This window comes from Mytilus edulis, chromosome 14 (assembly GCF_963676685.1).
Source record: "Mytilus edulis chromosome 14, xbMytEdul2.2, whole genome shotgun sequence".
In the NCBI taxonomy this organism is placed as follows: Eukaryota; Metazoa; Mollusca; class Bivalvia; order Mytilida; family Mytilidae; genus Mytilus; species Mytilus edulis.
The window spans coordinates 58,860,476-58,881,751 of NC_092357.1; the positions used below are offsets into that span (position 1 = coordinate 58,860,476).

At 30.3% G+C, this 21,276-nt stretch overlaps 1 protein-coding gene across 3 annotated transcripts in view; it reads left to right on the forward strand.

Annotated features, from left to right (window-relative positions):
* LOC139503740 (uncharacterized) overlaps nucleotides 1–21,031 on the forward strand; it is an 89,292-nt gene extending 68,261 nt beyond the window's left edge. For all 3 annotated transcript variants that reach the window (XM_071293583.1, XM_071293585.1, XM_071293586.1), the window contains one exon: nucleotides 7,411–21,031. In XM_071293583.1, coding sequence (XP_071149684.1) covers nucleotides 7,480–10,230 — 2,751 coding nt within the window. In that variant the 5' untranslated portion in view covers nucleotides 7,411–7,479 and the 3' untranslated portion in view covers nucleotides 10,231–21,031. The remainder of the gene's footprint in view (nucleotides 1–7,410) is intronic.
* The last annotated feature ends 245 nt before the right edge of the window (nucleotides 21,032–21,276 follow it).

A 21,276-nucleotide genomic window follows, 5' to 3' on the forward strand; every position in this document is an offset into this window, starting at 1 on the left:
AAATTACAGTAAATAAATTAGGTCAAATGATTTGTATCTTTTTAAAAGCTTCATAACTTTATTACCTTAATTCTTTATAAAGTCTAAAATTCTGAAGACAATTCCGTTTGACATCTTTCTTTTTGTCATATATAGTTAATTTAGCATCAAACTTGTTTAAATGTTCTAGTCTCACTGTAATTTCGTAATACAAATCAGATATGAAGGAACAAATTGCTCCCAAGAGGCATAACATTTATATATTTTTAGTTAGAATTAGAATTGAATTAGAGTTAGAATTTTTAAAGCTGTTTTCTATTCAAGTCTTTGTATGCAGTTCTAAACTGAAGACAAAAGAAAATCATGTTATTTTAAATCTTTAATAATTACAATTTATGCTTTTGTCTCTCTAATTTTTATTGTCCTGCCTTGACAATTTCTGGCGTCAGCTTCAACAATTTATAAGTTTGTGATTAGGTCTTATAGTTTATGGTGAACCACAAGTGGTAGGTCAATCATATTTTGTATGCAGTTGTATATGCATTTCCATGGAGATAATTTGGCTCCGACCCCTTAGTCATGGTCTATTGACTTTGAAAATTTTTCCAAGTTATCATGTATTAGTTTGTGATTAAGTCAATTCAAGGGAAACCATTAGTGATCGGCCAATGTTAATTCGTATTCAGTTGTATAAGCACTTGTGCATCTCATTTCAATGAAAAAAATTTGGCCTCACCCCTCAGTCACAGTCTAATGACTTTGAACAATGTTGAAACTTATCTTAGTTTACATGTATTATAATTTGAGATTAGCAGTTTAAGATGAACTGCTGATGTTAGGTCAATGACATTTGGTATGCAAATATATTGGCATTTGCAAGTATTGTTTCCATGGAGATTATATAGCCCCATCCCCTCTTATTGACTTTGAAACTTTAACATAGTTTACTAGTTTAATAACGTTTCTATTTAGATTTGGGAAGACTTATAATAAGTCAATGGTATTTGGTATACAGTTGCATAAGCATTGTCACATCTAATTTACATGGAGATTGTTCAGCCCTTTAACTCAGTCATGGTTCATTGACTTTGAATATTTTCATAACTTGTGTCAGATGTTAAAGTATTGCTATTTAGATTTCAACATTTGCATAATCCAAATTACAAAAAGGTGAGACATATCTCTGTGATAACATTTTATGGAATTGGGTGTTGATTGGCATAAATATTAAAGAGATTTATTATCAGGTGACAGTCCGTCACCCTTTGTGGAAATGAGGAGGGGGAGGGGGCGCATATTCCTTCTTCAATGAATACATTTTTTTTACTTTAAAAAAAGAAAACATGAGTACATTAGAAATTAAACCATGAACAAAAATTTTCAAAACTTTCTGACAAATATGATTTACAATGGAAAGACATTATTTTTAATGACACTTTTTACAGCAACAGAAAATTTTAAAAATATTTAGAAATTTTAAAGTCCCATTAAAAACTAAGAATATGAAAAACTACTTTTAAAAATCGGCATCTACAATGTGTCAATCTCTATTGTTGGACCCACATTTCTACTTTAGAATGTCTCCCACTCATCCAAAGGAATGTGATCTGTATGTAGATAAAGGTTATGGAGTACCATTATATCATGTTTGTAAAGATGATTAATATTGTCATAATTTATCTATTGTTTATAAGGGGGTCCTTCATAAGGGAGACAAAGATGATGCGTTAGAGGTGAGGGCTTCTTGAGGAAAAATTTCCTCATTTGTTAATTTAACATGTTTTATGGAAGATGAAGTAATAAAGAAGTATTTAAAAAAAATAATATGTTTCTTATTGATTTAGCAATAATTACTTTTTTTTTAATCTTATTTATTTTTTATTGCCAATTAAATTTTCAAATAAAATGTTACCAGAGGATTGAACTAATTTTTCATGAGATTTGAATTTTACTCTCACTGGTATCTTTCGTCCCTCTTTTGCTCCTTAAATTTGAATCATAAAAAGCTTAATATATATTCAAATTTTCATAAAAATATTAAGACAATTAATATATGGGTGAAAACTATCTGTCAGCCAATGCCTTAAAGTGATTTTAAAACAAAATTTAACAGTTTGCCTTGTGCTGTCTCTGAAAGGCTTATGATGTTAGTGCTCCTTAAATTGTAAATATATTACGGAATTTGATGAGACTGTCATCAAAGTTAGAGGGTTATATAGAGCTATATATATAGAACCAGGTTTAATCTACTATTTTCTACATTTGAAAATGCCTGTACCAAGTCAGGAATATGACAGTTCTTGTCTATTCGTTTTTGATGCATTTTGTATTTTAATTTTGCCATGTCATTCATGGACTTTCCGAATTGATTTTCCTTTAAGTTCAGTTTTTTTGTAATTTTGCTTTTTCAATCATCATAAACAACTTGTATACACATTTTCATAAAAAAAAAACCACTGTGGGTCAAAACTGCATGTTATATGAATCTTGAATAGGTTGTATACACATTTTCATAAAAATAAAACACTATGGGTCAAAACTGTATCTGGGGACTTGAATGCCGTAGTTAATTGATTTAAAAATAAAATTTAGCAGTTTGTCTTGTGTTAATATGTTCCTCAAAGGCTTTTAATGATAACTGCTCCTTAATTTGATCATCCTTAAATAGCTTGTATACACATATTTTCATAAAGATAAAACACTGTGGGTCAAAACTGTATCTGCGGACTTGAATGACTATATATATAGTTTAATTGATTTAAAAATAAAATTTAACAGTTTGTCTTGTGTTGTTCCTCAAAGGCTTTTAATAATAACTGCTCCTTAATTTGAATCATCCTTAAATAGCTTGTATACACATATTTTTATAAAAATAAAACACTGTGGGTCAAAATTATACATATATATGTAGATGTCCTTAATTACCTTACAACAAAACTTAACAGTTTGTGTCTAATGTTTTTCTCCCTAAAATGCTATAAATAGTTATCAAAGATACCAGGATTATAATTTAGTACGCCAGACACACGTTTCGTCTACACAAGACTCATCAGTCATATCAAAATATTTATAAACCCAAACAAGTACACAGTTGAAGAGCATTTAGGTTCCAAAATTCGCAAAAGTTGTGGTAAATACGGCTAATTAAGGTTATCTATACCTGGGATAAGAAAATCCTTAGTTTTTTCGAAAAATTCAAATTTTTGTAAACAGGAAATTTATGAAAATGTCCTCATTGTTGATATTCATGTCAACACCGAAGTATTAACTACTAGGCTGGTGATACCTTTGGGGACGAAACATCCACCTGCACCCTAAATTATAAATTGATTCAAAAATTGTTTTAATTGTAGACAAATTTCCCATGTAAGTCAAAACTATCAGTATACTCTATGTTAGTGGTTTTAATACAATTTTTAACATTAAACAGTTTTTCTTGCTAAATTGTTCCCTAAAATACACCTTAAATTTGAATTATGGAAAGATCAACATCTGTCAATCTTCAAAGGATCAGATATCGTAAACAAATTTTTTACACTTGGTAAATTGAAAATATCCCTAAGGAATTTACAACTTTTCTAATTATCACATAGACATGAGAGATGTTATAGTACTTTTAATAACAATCATATAGATTTGTATTTCAAATTTCACGTACTGTTGTTCCAAGAATTTCACCTTAAACACAAATAAATTACCAGATATACAGGAAAATACTGGTCTATTCTGGTCAATTGAAATTTTGATAAGGCATTAAGTGTTAAAAACAACCTTAAACTGTAGGTGATATTTTAAACAATTAATATTTACTAACTTAAGATGTCAGCACTTTAAATAATAAAAATCATGCATTTTTTGTTCCAAGAATTTTACACTACAGGGAGATAACTCTGTAAAATCAGCAGAACATTTTAATGACGTTGTGTTGTTAAGGGAATATTAAGCTTCTCTTAATGATCAAAATAAGTGTTTGTCAAACTGCTATATAACCAAGCAGTGTATTTTTTCTGATTAAACGGTTGGTTCAAATTTTTGGAAAATTTTCTATTTTTGTCAATATAAAGAATCAAAGTAAATATTTTGTCAAAATTTGAAGAAAAATAAACAAGCCAAATTAATTTTAGTTAAGTGTTGGGTACCACCTTAAACACAAATAAATTACTAGATATACAGGAAAATACTGGTCTTATCTGGTCAATTGAAATTTTAATAAGGCATTAGTGCTAAAAACAACCTGAGTTCAAACCAGATCAAATATTGGTTAAATTGACGGAAATTCAGTGGGCAAAAATCACAAAATAGTTCAGTTCAAAGGTCTAGTCTAAAATTTGATTATTACATTATAGCTTATTCATATTACCCCTTGGGTGTACTTTTTAACTAATCTTTAACTCTCATTTAAACATAACTATTTTGATATGACCTTAAATATTTGATATCAAGTGAGACAGGCAAAATTAAATCATTTTGACGTCAGTTGCTAACATTGGTGCTAATTATAATAATTAGGGAATTAAATAATTATCGTGGATTTTTTTTTTTTTTTCTCTCCCACTTCGGAAGTATATTATTTGATATATAAAGCTTTCCATTGATGTTTTAATGTTTCACACACAAACATTTCAATTGAATTGACGTACATTTCATTTTTATTTGACAGTTTGCAGGATTATTTGTTCTCCTAAATATAGTTTATCAATGCCCTCCTTTAAGAGTTGTTTGAGCAGAAATTAACTAATCCAGTATCTTTTTCAAACCCTTGAATTTCATTGTTTTATTTGAATATGATATTTGACAGTTGTTTTCTGAGATATATAGATTGCACAACTGCAACATTTAGTGTGTTACGAAACTCCACTCGAGACAATTAAATTTTAATATTTAAAGCTTGAGGCTTTGCAGAGCTTTTTAAATAGTTAAAATTTAACTGTCAAGAGTGGAGAAATATCATAATACACGAGTTATAGTGGTGGAATCTGTTTCTCTAATGATTTTTATCCTTCTTTTTCAAAGATTTGAAGAAAGTTGTGTACTTTTTTTATGTGACGTCATCAGGCATGGTAACCTTTTTTCATGACGTCATTATATGAAAATTCAGAAGAAACAAAGAAAATTTAACGTCACAATAAAATCTCGACCAATCATTTGCTGAGAACAAATTTTTCACTAGAGATTAGAAATATTTTTCTCACACCTGTCAGGAAATGTGAAAATAGCATGAAAATTAGAGAAAGTTTTATCAATGACCACCTTAGAGTTTCCCACTGAGTAATTTAATTTTTGAACTTATTATTAAGACAGTTCCCTCCCCTAAAATATTATCCTCTTTTGTTAATTAAGAAAAGATAAATTACAATATAGATTATGTTCCCATGCTTTGACATTTGTGGTTTATTAATATTTGATTTATATCTATCCACAAAAAAATAAGGAATTAATATTATATAACACAATTTAAATGCTTATATATCTCTACATGAAATTTGAACTTTGTTTTCCTATCGAAGGTCTGTGGTTTTCTCTGGGAGCCAGATCTGGCTTCCTGATCGATCCTCCACCAATAAAAGCTGGACTCCAAGAAAAAGCTCAAAAGTGCATGGTTTTTAAATATGTTAAAGCTGCTTTAAAACACGAACAATTAATCATTTGAACTTTGGTATATATAGTTGTCTCATTGGCAATCATACCATTATATCCTTATTTTTATACAGTACAGTGAAACCTGTTTAAACCAAACCTCTGTGGGACTTAAGATTTTGATCAGTTTAATTTTGGCCGATGTTCGGTTTTATCAGGTTCATATTTAAAGCACTGTACAGAGTTCGCGAAAAGTGGTGGTCCTCAGGGTTTCACCACCAAAATTTAGCATAGGACTGACACAATTTAAGTATTTTCCAATAGATTTAATAGTGAGGACCAGCAGATTTTTTTCAAGGACCACCAGGGGAAAAAAGATTTCGCGAACTCTGAGCACATAATTGATATGATGGTGCTTACAAACATGTTTGGTTTAGACACTGGTTTTCGGTTTATGCAGGATTCTGTTTAGTCAGGTTTCACTTTATAGGTAACATTTTGTATACCGGTACATTATCATTTTGGCAGACAGTGAATGTTAGTCCAAAATTATCTGCTTGCTTCATTTTTATAATTGTAACAAAAAGGAGTGGGTCACATTTGGGTCTTATTAGTTATCAAAGGTACCAGGATTATAATTTAGTACGCTAGATGCACGTTTCGTCTACATAAGACTCATCAGTAACGCTCATATTAAAATATTTATAGAGCCAAACATGTACAAAGTTGAAGAGCATTGAGGTTCCAAAATTCCAAAAAGTTGTACCAAATACGGCTAAGGTAATCTACGCCTGGGATAAAAAATTCCTTAGTTTTTTCGAAAAATTCAAAGTTTTAATTGTTAACAGGAAATTTATAAAAATGAGCACATTATTGATATTCATGTCAACACCAATGTGTCACACCGAAGTGTTGACTACTGGGCTGGTGTTAGCGTGACACAGGATTGCCGATTTTTTGTAAGCTTGACATGTGAAAGTCGAATTATTGTACCGTGAATTAAAACGGGAAATGAAGTCCATGCAGCGGGACACGGGAAATTACAAAAAAATGAGAATTGCTTACGTACATATTGTAAGAAGGATACAGGAATCTGACAAGTTTTTAAGCAGGATCCGGGATCAGAACCCCCCAATGAGACCCCATAAGGACCAATTCTAAAAAAAAAAAAAGAATCAACAATGATGCGGATTCATGTGGATATATTCATTTATTTGAAGTGGATTGCAGAAAAATTGTATTTTTGAAGCTATTTGATATCTTGGTTTTTTTTGCTAATGGCTGCATATAAGCCTATATAAACCGTACTTATATATAAAGTTTAATATTGCAATTTGTTGTTCATCTCTACCCTAGAAATACACACATATTGGTATCCCACACAATAATCGAGTTCTAACTGGTTTTGTGAAGAATCATCCAGTTCAAATAAACTCATCATAGATACCAGGACTAAATTTTATATATACGCCAGTCACACGTTTCGTCTACAAAAGACTCATCAGTGACGCTCGAATCCAAAAAAAAGTGCTTTTTACAGTGCTTTTTACATAATAAAATCAGATTGCATTCTAAATTAGATATTTTTCCCCAATAAATCTGACAGCAAAATAGCTATAAAAATGAATACATGGAGTACGTAGTACCAGTTCAATGCAGTTTGAGTTTGTTATTGTTTTCCCCTGGATATTTGGGATAGTCCCCGTGACAGCAGGTTTTTACTAGATTGTTTGCATTCACAGTTTTAATATACTGTAAATTAATATTTGTTTTTGTGTCAATAAACGTTGAAAATATTAGAGAAAGTTTTTAAGTGCTAACAAGTTTTAATTGTTTTTGTTTTTTTATTTACAGGTTTGACTGAACGTAGCATTGAAAGTTACTCAAATTTACGAAAAATGAAAAATAGATGAAAAAGACGCCATGAGAAGTCTAAATGATGGAGACATGACAATTACCAACCCCCTCCCCCCTCAGAATTTGAACACAAATATGATTGGTCAGTTGGGAACAAATGTTGGGGAGGAGCCAAGGAGGATTCTTGTCAAACAGGAAGCTGTAGATGAGGAAGATAGCTCGGTCAATAAAAGGAGATTTTTACGTCCTGAAGTTCCCGATTTACCCAAACAACATAGTGATCCATGTGGCCGTGTATCAAAAGAAGGAAAATATGAATCTGATTCAGAAAAGTTCTTTGCATATAACAGAAATTATGAATATGATAGAGCATATAGGGAACAAAGATCTGTTGTTGAAAGGTATAATGTTGAAACTCTGCAGTATCAAAGTTCTTTCGAGCAACGGTCTGTTATACGAATGCCTTATAATCAAAGTGCACCTAATCTTTTATATGATAAACAAGAGGATTCAGAAATGACCGGAAATTTATTTACACCTACGACCTTCAGGGATTCTGGTTATCTTGGCAATTATCACCTTGCTAAACAAAAGGAGGCGAAACAATCGTATTTATCAGTTTCTCCAAGAAGTTTAGGAAGAGAAGCATTTAGATCAGCTCGCCTTCCGAGAAGTGACGATAGCATAACATCAAAAGGTCATTCAGATTTTAGCGGATCAGAAGACAGTTTTAGTAGTCGAGAACCGTCGCCCTATTCAAAGGATATCAGATCACCATCTCCTCACATCACGAAAACTTCGTCAACAGAAAGTAATGAGATTAAAAAAATTCATCAGATTACAAGCATTGTGATAACTAGTGACGATGATGTTGTGACAACAGTGAAAAGTGATATTGACACAATGACGGGACATGAGGATGGAACTGAGGGATTGTTGTCCTATAAACGGGCATTGTTTCCGGGAAATTTCAAGAAAAATCTTCAACATCGTTACTTTAGTAGTCAGAAACGAAATGGCTCTCAATCATCGTCGGACGCTTCAAGTTTTGATAAAGCGGAATCTGCTCGTTCTCTATCAAACTCACCCTCTCAGGAACGTAGTTTTGAAGAATTACCAAGCCATTCACCAAGTAAGTCAAAATCTTTAGACACTGAATCCATTTCAACAAACACCACCGAAGAAAGCGATGTCTTTATGGAGTCTGCATCAAAAGTTCAAGCACCAAAACGGTCACCTCAAGGTTCTCCAGACTTTTCACAGATGTCATTTACTCAACAAGGGCATCCACCCACCCAAAAATATTTTGGATCAGAACTTACACCCAATAAAGAACAAGTTCACCTTGTTCCTAGTCATCCGTCTCAGAAATATTTTGGGTCGGAAATGGTGATAGGTACAAAAGAACAGGAAATTTATGGACCTCAAAACACAAAACCACCATTTCCTTATCTTCATCACCATTCACCGGGATTCCCTTCACCACATTTCCTGTCGTCTGCTAACCCATCACCATTATGCTCTGTTCCAGAAGGAGGCCATATTTTCAACTTCAATATGTCGAACCCGTTTGAGGGTTTTCATTCAGATGCAGAAATTCCTTCACCAAGCCCTGGTATGTCCCCTGGAATTCATTTTGCATTTCCACCAAGAGCAATGATGCTAAACTCCATGTCAGAACTAAATCGATTGGCCGTTTCTCCACGAGGAATTTATCCTAGTCAGCCCATCAGTATGCCGTTATCACAGATACCGTCCAGTCACCCTATCTTAGAACAAAATCGTGATCAACGTAGGACTTTGTCAGACTCTGATGCTTACATTTGTCCTGTATGTAATCAAGTGTTCCCGTCTTACGATAACTTAGCAAAACACATGGCAAAACATTTACCGACCGAAACTGTTCGACAGGGTGATAATAACAAAGTACACTATTGTAAAGTTTGTAACAGATCGTTTTCTCGTAGTGACATGTTGACACGCCACATGAGATTGCACACAGGCATTAAACCATACGAATGCAGTGATTGTGGACAAGTGTTTAGTCGTAGTGATCATTTGAACACACATAAGCGCACTCATACCGGTGAAAAGCCATATCGATGTCCTCAGTGTCCGTATGCAGCTTGCAGACGTGACATGATCACCCGTCATATGAGAACACATTACAAAAGATCAGCCAAGCGGGGAAAATTTCTGTCGGTACCGGAAAGAGAAGGAGAATTACGAAAGACTTCCGTATCTAGTACTGACACGACCGATTCACAGGATGTATCTGGACGAACATATTCACAATCCAGTGTGGAAAGTGTAGATTATGACTCGACTGGATCTCGATCCATATCAAGAGGTGATAGTGGTGAAAGGATGTTGTTTCCTCTATCGCGTGGAGACAGTGGAGAGACGGATAACCGAGCAGCAAGACCGTGGTCCAGTACAGAAAGTGCAGTGTTTGAAGATTCTAGCAATGATGGGAGATCAGCTAAACTACATTCTATTCAGCGTACTTCAGCAATTCATCGAGACATACCTATACAACGTGACACCCTTAAAGACCCGTTTCTTGGTTACAGGAAAATGAGAAACTGGTCCACAACAAGTTTTGAAAGTGTTGATTCAGAAGACTGTAGATCTCTTAAAGATTCCTTTGCAGAAGACACAATATTTGAAGCAGACGGCGACTCTGTTACCATGACAACATCAAATGTACAAATGGTTTCTAGACAGAATGAGAAATGGGAAGGACCATTAATAGGGGTCGAGAACTTACAAGAAAAATGTTCTATAAGTTCTGGGAGTAAAACAGTAGAAGATTGATAATTAGTTAATTAGGGTTTTAAAATGTTTATTTTTGCTGATCTTTTCAAAGAAGTTACAAAGGGCTTGCCTATTGTTACTTGAAATAAGAAAACGACTAGTTGCTGACACATTTTTTGCATTTATAAACAAACATAAGATTATGAGTACATTAGTTAAATAAACTTTATCCTACTTTTTCCTCAGGTTGAAGGATATTTTTCCCACAACACAATAGTTTGGCCTTTGACATGTTTGAAAAGATCAGTAAAACTAACAGTAGAACAAATTTTATACTTTTTCTAAAAGTCTCAGAAACTGACGCATTCCTTTATTATATCAACACAAAGAATTGATATTTTTTAATTAAGAGTTTTTTATATTTGTTGTTATATTTTATATTGTCCATCATTAAACTCATGTTGTTATTATCACTCAACTGTATGTAAATGAGTATGAGCCGCACTTCCTTATGTCATGTGACTGACATGTGACTGACATTTGACTTATATGCAACTTACATGTGACTTATCTTGAATATAAGGCATCTGTAAGGCAGACGAATCTTAAAAAAAACTTATGAAGGACATTTTTCCACCAAAATTCAGATTTCTTAAAAATAGAAGAAAATGAAAATTTTTTTTTTTTTGTAAATTTAATTGGATTCTTGGAACATATTTTCTTAACATGGGTGATCTTAGGGGCGCCATTAACAAAGATTTATAAACAAGAAATTAAAAGAACAGTTGTATTCTTGACCTGTGCTGTGTGGTGGTGGCTTGTACTTCTTTTTATACGGTAGTGATAAATAATTGTCGCGTTAAATTAAGGTGGGCTTTGATATTTATTTGCAGGAAGATACAATCCCACCAGATAACACAATATTATGATTATCGCTGTATTTGAAAATTATTTTTTTTAGGAATCTTTAAAAAAACATTTATTTCAAATTGCTTGTGTCAAAATTTCATTTTAAATTAATTCACTAATACTTTAGGTTTATCTATGTTTTTCGTATAAAAAAATTACAGCAGATAATATTTGCCGATTTTGAACAAGTATACTGAATTATCTTCCCCTTGACTTAATTTACATATCAGGACGAATGCAATGTAGGAAAGAAATATCAGGGTCAGACCTTAATTAATGATGACAATTTTATCAAAATGCATTTTGTATTTTATTAAGAATGAGGGTTGATAGTTTTAAATGGTACTGTTTTTTTATTATTTGCATATATATATAGCTATCAGAGTGTTTTCTCTAATTTAGTGCTGTTCGACAATTTCTATAAAAGAATTTTTATTTAAGAATAAGAAGTGAAAGTAAAACTACAACATGTTATGAAATGCAAATTTATTTCAAATGTTTTTCAAAAGTTTGCAGGTTAAGGTGAAATGAACATTCCTGTTTTTATAAGTTTTTAATTTGCCCTAAATATAAGCTTTAATGTATGCATAATAAAGAATACTGGTCATTTTATAAATTAATAGATTTCTTTAGTTTTTTCTTGTGTAAAAGAGGAAGGAAAGTTATATGATGTGAAAAAATAAAGTAAAAATGCATTTTGCATATATTCATCTGAATTCTTGGTGTTAGTCTGAATTTTGAAACAGTGAAATAATCTTGAAATTTTCACTTACTTTTCATATGAGTTAAAAGGAAACAATATTTAACAATCCTGATCTATTTAATTTTACTAGATTTTCTGAAATTTTCTGATAATGATTTAAGTTTCTATCAAAGAACCTGTAAATGAATTCCGTAAAAAAATACTTAAAAAGGTGAAAAAATAAGAGAAGGTTCTGAAATGTAAGATGAAAATTTTTGACAGATTTGCATTTTTATTTCTAAATTCAGACATTTAACATCAAGAATTTATTTCATATTTGTTTCATATCACAACTTTGTTGTGTTTAAATCAGTATTATGATAGTAGATATTATTTTATACAAGTGCTATTTATATGTTTAAAAAAATTGTAATTTGAACAGTTTTTATGTTCAAAGGAAGTAAATTCAATATAAGGGGAGTTAACTTGTATTTTCAAGAGAAACAACTCGCGTTTACAAAAATTCCAATTATATATAGTTAATTTTTAAAATTATTTATTTGTAGTTTTAAGAGATCTTCTCAAAAAAATATGTACATTTATTGAGTAAACATTAAATCGATAACTTGATAAGTTATTTAAATTCCTTAATAAGAAATGTCTGTATTTCAATGAAAGCATACATGTAACCATGGTAACAAAACACAACTTTTGAACATCTAAACAGTTTAAATTACAAATAAGAGTGGTTCCTTAGTTTGCTTTACAAAGAGTACATAATGAACTTTATCTATGAGAGTGTTGAGTTATGTCCCTTTATTTCTAATAATAATCCAGTTATTTTTATGGGTTTTTTACAATGTATTTATAGAAACTGGTGTTTTGTGATTAGTTTGGAGTACACCACTTTTGATATGTTACGGCCATTTAATGGATTCTTACATTCAAATGTAGCTATTATAAGATTTTGGGTAATATAAATATGTAGTTTTATGACAATAGAGACTTGAAGGTAAAATAAGTTATTTCAGAATTTCAATCCAGTTGCATTTATTAGGTTTTAAAGGATTCAATACTTTTCACCATTTTTTCATTTGAAAAATTCTTATTTACAATGCAACTATGATCTCTTAAAAAAAAATCAGGATTTGTCAGGATGAAAAATCTAGGAAATAAAGTTATCTGGCCTTAAAAATGGAACCCTTCGAGTTTTGATCTGAATAGTATCTTTATTTCAAGTGCCTTAGTATTGACCCATTTCAACGACACATTTTTTGTTTTTTTATTTTTTAGTTCCACTGTACAAAGAGAGATAATCCCAAAAGGGAGATAATCCTGATTTTTATGGTAGAAATTTTAGATAGAACAATGTTTGTAAATAAATGATACTTAATCGTACTGTTGTAAAATCAAAATATCAAAAAAGCAAAAGCCTGACATAGTGTGTGAGTGTTAGATGAAGAATTCATCTTATCATTCTCTAAAGGATTATGGGTAATCTCATTGTTGGTTCACCAAAATGAAAATAGTATTACATCATTGGATGAATTTCCAATGTTCAGAAAGTTTTAAACCAATCACAACAACGTTTTGGTGAACACTTTTGAAAATATTACCCAGAATGCATTAGATTCTGAAAGGCAAATTATGCTTAAATTCTTAACACAGAATATACACAGAATATCAATTCATATCAATTAAGTTTTATTTTTTTACTGATTTTGCAGCTTTAAAACTTTGGTAGGGGTCATGAGAGGTCATTTAAAGGGGAGATGCTCCTGTATCTTTGAAATTTAAAAAGCCTACCTGTTATCTCCAGCACCACACTTATTTCTTAAAGTCCCAACTTTTTTTAAATTTAAATTCAAGTACATTGATTTTATTTGGTACATACCATACACATATATGTATGACTGAAAGCATTGCAAAATACATTATGAATTTTATAAGTATTTTAAGAGTTAAATGATAAATTTGTTTTAAAACACCAAAATTCTAAATGTTATTTTGATCTGAAAAAACTTAAATGGTGCATTGTGTGGTGTTGGCTGTTTTAAAAACTATGAAAACAGAGACCAATTCTTTAAAATTTATGAACCTTTTAATTAAAACTGTGGTAAAATGGGGAGGCAAGTCAAATTTCTTTCTGAATTGAACATTTTTTTATTTAAAAAGACAAAAATCATCAAAATCATGACAAAAATAAAAACTTTGTGAAGTAGATAATAATGTTTTTGTCAATTATATATATAATTTAAGGAGGTACCCAACACTTGAACTAAAATTAATTTGGCTCGTTTAATTTTCTTAAAATTTTGACAAAGTATTTACTTTGACCCTTTTACAAAAATATAAAAATTTCAAAAAATTTGAACCAACCGTTTTATCAGAAAAATTACACTGGTTATATAGCAGTTTGACAAACACTTATTTTGATCATTGAGAAGCTTAATATTTCCTTATGAACACAATGTCATTAAAACGTTTAGCTGACTTTACAGAGTTATCTCCCTGTAGTGTTAGGTACCACCTTAAGTCATTGACACAGACTAATTGTTTGAAACATGTCAATGACATGCCAAAAATGGAAACTATCAATTTGAAAAGAAGATAATTTTGGACAGTTCATGATTTCTGTGGGCAAAAAATAACATTCTGTTTATATTTACACAATCACACATAGGCAATTAATGAAAGCATTAATTATAAGTGCTAAGTGCTCAATAACTTGTTTTGTAAACTTTCCCGGTGAATATATAACGTATATATGCAGTGTATAGGTTTATTTTTGATTATTGAAAAAAAGAGTAAATTGAAAAATTGTAAACGAATTTTTTTACAATTTTTGAGAAAAAAAAATAACACAGTATTAGGTTAATCTTAAGAGTTTGGATTAAACATGTATTTAAACAATGTGTTTAGCGTTGATATGAAAACGAGCAAAAAATCAAACATCTAACACACGATTATCTATCTTCAATTACTTATGTGGCATTTATTCAATTGTAATTATCATTCCAAAGTTCAGAGATCAGTTGTAAATTGTTTTTAATGTCGTAAGGGACCCATGAAAACTCTTTGAAATCATGTGCAATTTTGTGATATGTATATGTAAGAGCCTTATCATGTTTGGTACATATAATGTACATTTGTTTTCATCATTTCACATTCAGACATTGTAATTACCTCCCCCTTATTTAGACAGTAAATTACCTCCCTTTCATGTACTCTTCTTTTTTTTTTATTCAAACAACAAACATCAGTCTATCCAAAAGTTATTTATAATTTAAATACACATCAAAATTATAATGTTTTTATCAGCTTTTACATATTACAAGTTTGCATTATAATTTAGAATAACTATTTTGTATTTGATATTTGCTAATAAGAATATGAAAGTATGTTTTAACATAATTTCCATATGTTTTTTTGGCTGTCATATTTAAAATATGATAAATGTTTCAGTTATTTTGATATTTGATGACGACTTAAAATATTCAATGCTTCATTTCTTTACCATGTCCAGTATGTCCTAGATTTTGCAGTTTATTCTCTCATGAATGTTTTCAATAAAGGATGCTGTTAAGAGTGTACCCATTGAATAGAGAATCCGAGTCCGTTCGCCCTGATTCATGTTCGCCCTAGTACCTGTTCGCCCTGATACCTGCTCGCCCCAGGGTCCATTCACCCTGATTTTTATTTTTTTCTAATTGTTGTCTAGTCACATTATTTTAAGTATTTGAAAAAAATATGTTAAAGTTTGTTGAAAAATTGACAGAATGTTTATATTGCTGCAATCAATTTAGTATTTTCCCTTCGATTTGCAGAGTAGAATACGAAAATACAATGTATTTATCTTTATTGATATTTGTTAACAAAATAATTGTATTCAGTCAACATAATTGCATTCAGTCAATCACGAATGTATGCAGTATGACTAGTCTTAGAGTATAAATAAATGAACTTGGACCGTTTCATGATTTACATTTTATACATCATTGTTTTTATTAATTTCAAGCTGAAAATTTTATCTAAACAAAACGTTTGTTTTAATTATTAATCCATCAAAAGACAAGTATCACAATAATCAGTGATCCGAATTATTTTGTCATTGAACAATTAATGATGATCCTAAACAAGCCATAAATTTTTAAATATTTCAATGTTTTCATAAATTTCAAGAATATATATACCATAGAAATATCGGAATAAGTTTATTCAATTTCAATGCCCTGAATATTAATATTTTTATAGTAGGGTGAATGGACTCTACGAGTGAATGAACTCAGCGTGAACGGACCTAGGGCGAACATGTTATTAGGGTGAACGGTCACTATACCTTGAATAGACAGCACAATTGTATGTCATAGATTGTACATCTACTGCTAAATGTTGGTTAAAACTGATTCAATTATGTGAAAGGTTTCACTGCAGATTTTTGTTTTTTCTTGAATATATATTGGTAACAACTTAGATAACATTAGACATGTCTTTGTAAGGGTCTATTTTCTACAATACTGTTAATTGAAAAATTCTGTAAATTTAGAAATTATTATGTGCATTTACTATTGCAATTTTGTCATTTTAGAGTTAAATGCAATTTTAGTTTTTGCATTGTTGATAAAAATCCTCTTTGAAAATGCGTGTTTAAATTATTGTGATTTTAACCCTATCGCATTTACAGTATTAAAAAGGACTTGACCAATTGACCAATTAGGACTATGCTAATGTTTGTGACACATTAGTGATCTAAAGCTCCATGAACATAGAACAGTTGCTGTACAATGTTTTATTTTGTTATTTTTTTCTAATTTTGTAGAAAGTTAGAGGGATAGTGCAATGTCATCTTTTCATTTGCCTCAATCAGGGTAGACAACTCATGTTTATTGTGCAAAGCACAAATTATCTTGAACAAAATATCTGTCATCTGTCCAACAAGTGTAATGATGTTGAGAGACTAAAATCTTTCCAATATTTTTTCAACATTATTGAAAAAGAAAAAAATGTCAGCCATGTAGTTGTGAAGAAAAAGTAAAGAACTGAAGAAGGCCAATGGCCAAAATGTCTTAAAAATTGGTTTATTTCTACAATAATGTAAAAGTATGTTCCCTATTGTATTTTTAAAAGTAGGATTATTCCACATGGTAAAACATTTGTCATTAAGTTCTTATATATATATATTGAACTATGTCCACTTTGAATAAAACCAAATATGAGATACAGTGAAACAAACAGAACCACTTTGGGACTTAAGATTTTGTTCGGTTTTGGCCGATTTTCGGTTTAATCAGGTTCACAATGCATACAATTTGATATGACAGTGCTTTAGAAAATATTTGGTTTATACAGGTTTTCGGTTTAAGCAGGATTCAGTTTAGCCAGGTTTCACTGTATATGATTGAGATAAAAGAATGGTCTATCTAGCCCTATAATTATAATACAATATTTCGTTATTCTACAAATTATTTTCAGAGCCTATTTTTCCTGGGATTGGTTCCATGAACCTTTTTCATACTAAAGAAATAATGAGAATATATCTCAAATAAAATAACTTATATCTACCTTCATATACATACTAATTTTTGAAAATGAATTTTTGATAAATGGTCTACACTAGAAATGGCTTAATGCTAAAAAAAGTATCGTTGAAAATGATTTTGTTTACAATATTTAACCATTCCATTTGTATTGTTGATATTTAAGAAAAGAATTTAAATGACAAATCTGAGTTTTTTAATTTCCCATGCTTTTAAAGACCCTATGAGCGTAGCCCATACCGCCTAGTCAAGAATGGCATTTTATTTTTTACAAGTTGTTATTGGCAGTCTGTATTGTTGATTTAAAAAGCATAATAATTATGTTAATGAAGTGTTAAACATTTTGTAATATTGACATCATGATTGAACAGAGGCAGATGTTTTGTTCAGGATAAAAATTACATTTCATTTGTTGACATTTTAAGAATCATTATATTATAGATTGTTTTTACAAATTTTTATTCAGTTTTATATTGTGTGACATATTTTTTAGCAGATTTGAGCAAACTTATAGATCAGTTTGTCTGTGGAGTGTCTTATATAGAAAGCTTTATTTTTTTTGTGTTATTTTAGAAACCTTATTTTAACCAGAATTTATTGTGTAAAATCAAAATGAGATTTGTTCACTATAGAAAAAACTTGCAAATACTGAGTTCAATATTTATTTTATTTTTTACTTGTTTTTTTTTGTTTTTTTTTTTGTCAAAAAAATATTTTGATGAAAAATTATTAAATAAAACTTTCAATTTCTTAACCAATGCTTAAGGGTTTTAATGATGATAAAGGATCAGTAAGAAAATCATGTACTAATGGTCTAATTTAAATAATGTTTACACCAAATATAAAAAGGGGGGTTCAAATTAATTATGGCCTTATGTCCCTGCCATGTCTATTTGGAAGGGGACATTTCATTTTTAAAATACAAAAGTTAAGGACCTTTCATCCATTACATCAATGCATGAAAAGGATTTTGACATTCTAAAGAACTGTTTATTTGAATATTCAAACAATACAGAGTCTTTCTTTATGTATAGTAAAAAAATTATCACTAAAAGGATAGTTGAAGCATAAATTTGAATAATAATGAATTTTTGATTAAATCTACATGTTGAAAAAGTACATTGTAGTATGAAAACATTTTTCTACATTCCAAGCTTCAAATACTACTTAAGGTGGTACCTAACACTACAGGGAGATAACTCTGTAATATCAGCTAAACGTTTTAATTACGTTGCGTTGTGAAGGCAATACAAAGCTTCTCAATGATCAAAATTAGTGTTTGTCAAACTGCTATATAACCAGTGTAATTTTTCTGATAAAACGCTTGGTTCAATTTTTTTGAATTTTTTATATTTTTGTTAAAGGGTCAAAGTAAATACTTTGTCAAAATTTTATGAAAATTAAAGAGCCAAATTAATTTTAGTGAAAGTGTTGGGTACCACCTTAAACTGTTTCGTCTCCCTGGACAAGACTTATATAGTTATTCAATATCAATAAGATGACCATTAGTATGAATTTAAGTATCTTTATCTTCATAAAACAACTTCTTTTTATGATAAACTTTTCTTTTTAATTAATTCAAAATGTCAAGTGTGTTAAATGTCCTCCTTTACATCATAAACCATGTTGGTGCTCCTACTAAAGGAGAAGATACAGAACATACATACATGCAGTTGCATTTTAATGAGCCAATGAGTAATCATATCATATTCATGTTTGATAAAGGGTAGATAACTTAGTAAGCTATTAAAAATATCACAATATCACAAATATTACAAATTTAAAGATCCTACCTGCTTATCACGAAAAGAAGTAAGCTTGTAGAAGTAATACATTGAAAAACAAGAGTATACAATTTAAAATTGTGTTTAAGGAGATAGATCTATGTAATGGGAAATAACTCTTAAAATCTTCAGCATGTTTGCTTCAACCATTTTCATAAATATATTCTAAGCTTCCAAGTTACATAGATTATTTCCAATCTGTTTCTGGTCAAAGCTTAAAATACACTAACAAAACTTGACTTTTATAAAAGCATAACTGATTTAAAGAGTTATCTCCCAAAATTAAGGTCTACCCCCTGAAGGACTACAAAACTGCAGTGAATTCTGTCAAATTGGATGTTGAAGAAAAAAATATCTGTGTTTTGAAAACAATTTATGTATCTGTTTTCATATAACTGTTTGATCATATAGCCATACAGTGTTTGCTATTTAGAATGGTACATTATTATACAGACAGGTTTCATTATAAAATTAAAGAGACAGGTTTCATTATAAAATTAAACAGACAGGTTTCACTGTAAATCCAGTGGTTGTATTGTAAAAAAAACAAAAAAATTGTGTTGTGAATTAAGTAGATTTTTCTTGACAAAGTGCATAATTTAATCTTAATAAAACTTATATTTAAGTATAAAATATTCTGTGACTTGGTGAAGTCAGTGATGTAATTAAACGAGGTTTTATGTCTAAGCAGAAGTTGGTATCTAGAGAGTATTTTTCCCTTGTTTAAAGCTAATTTCCTAATTCATGTAGAGTAAGACTTTTATTAGGTTTCTTGCTGTGTTTGTATACAGTAAAACTGTTGTTGGGATAAGGATTAGATATATACAGGTTTAACTATGATTGTCTGTATTGTTTGCATTACAGTGCTCGAGCATATATTTATACAAACAAAGCAAGCAAGCCAACAAAAGTCTTAATCTACAAGCTTTAGGAAATGAGCTCTAAAAATATATTTTCTGATCAGAGATTGACATATGTGTGGACCATGTTGGTTTCACATTAGTTTTTTGTAAATTGGCAGTAAATATAGAAACCTATCTTAAGGAGGTAGACCTAGGTTAAGGGAAATAACTCTTAAAATCATCAGTACGTTTGTGTCAGCCATTTTCATAAATATGTTTTTAAGCTTCTTGGATACATAGATTATTTCCAATATGTTTCAGGTAAATGCTTAAAATGCATTGATGAAACTTGACTTTTACAAACGCATAACTGATTTAAAGAGTTACCTCCCTGAACCAAGGTCTAACATCTTAATTATCAGAGTGAAGTTAAAAAGAAATTATCACGGAGTAAAAATATATAATTATCTTTACGAGACCACTTCAGATTGTAATACTGTTGCTAATGAATTTTATAACTTCATTGTCCAAAAATATAGTTTTTAAGACATTTTGATTTTCATACTGATTTGCGTTGGAGACAATTTCATCATTACATAGAAAATTCTCCTTTGCTATATTAATCCTTTAAAATGATTACATGTATAAAATGATAAACACGATGTGATGAATTATAAAGGATATTCTTTCATGTGAATTTGTTCTTAAAGATCAAAGCTATGATAAGCTTTAATAACCATTTGAGAAATATATTTCACATTGCATAAGCTATTTTCTCATTTTTAACTTCCTTAAAAGGTCAAAAGCCATCATTATTTTTATATTATTTTGGCTTTTGCATTTATAATGTGTATGGCTGTTATTTATTATCATTTTTTGCTATATTTTGTTACTATTACCCAGGGCGGTATATAAAAATATTACCCAGGGTGATACATAAAAATATTACCCAGGGCAGTATATAAAAATATCACCTTATGTTTTGTTATCGTCATTTTGTTTTGTTTTCATTGTTTCCCACTGTGCTCAGTGGTATCTATGGTTACCTCAACGATATGTCAATGGCCATAAATATGTCATAAAAGTGGAAAAAATGAGCTTTAAAAACATGTGTTGTTGTTTATACTCCAATAATTTTATAATCTCTGCTGCAGCGGGAGATCAGAATGAGACAACATAAAACGCGGTAATTGTTCTCCCTCACCGAAGCTTTAAAACATGCGTTGTTTATACTCCAATAATTTTATAATCTCTGCTGCAGCAGGAGATCAGAGCGAGACCACTTAAAACGCGGTAATTGTTCTCACTCACCGAAGCTTTAAAACATGCGTTGTTTAAACTCCAATAATTTT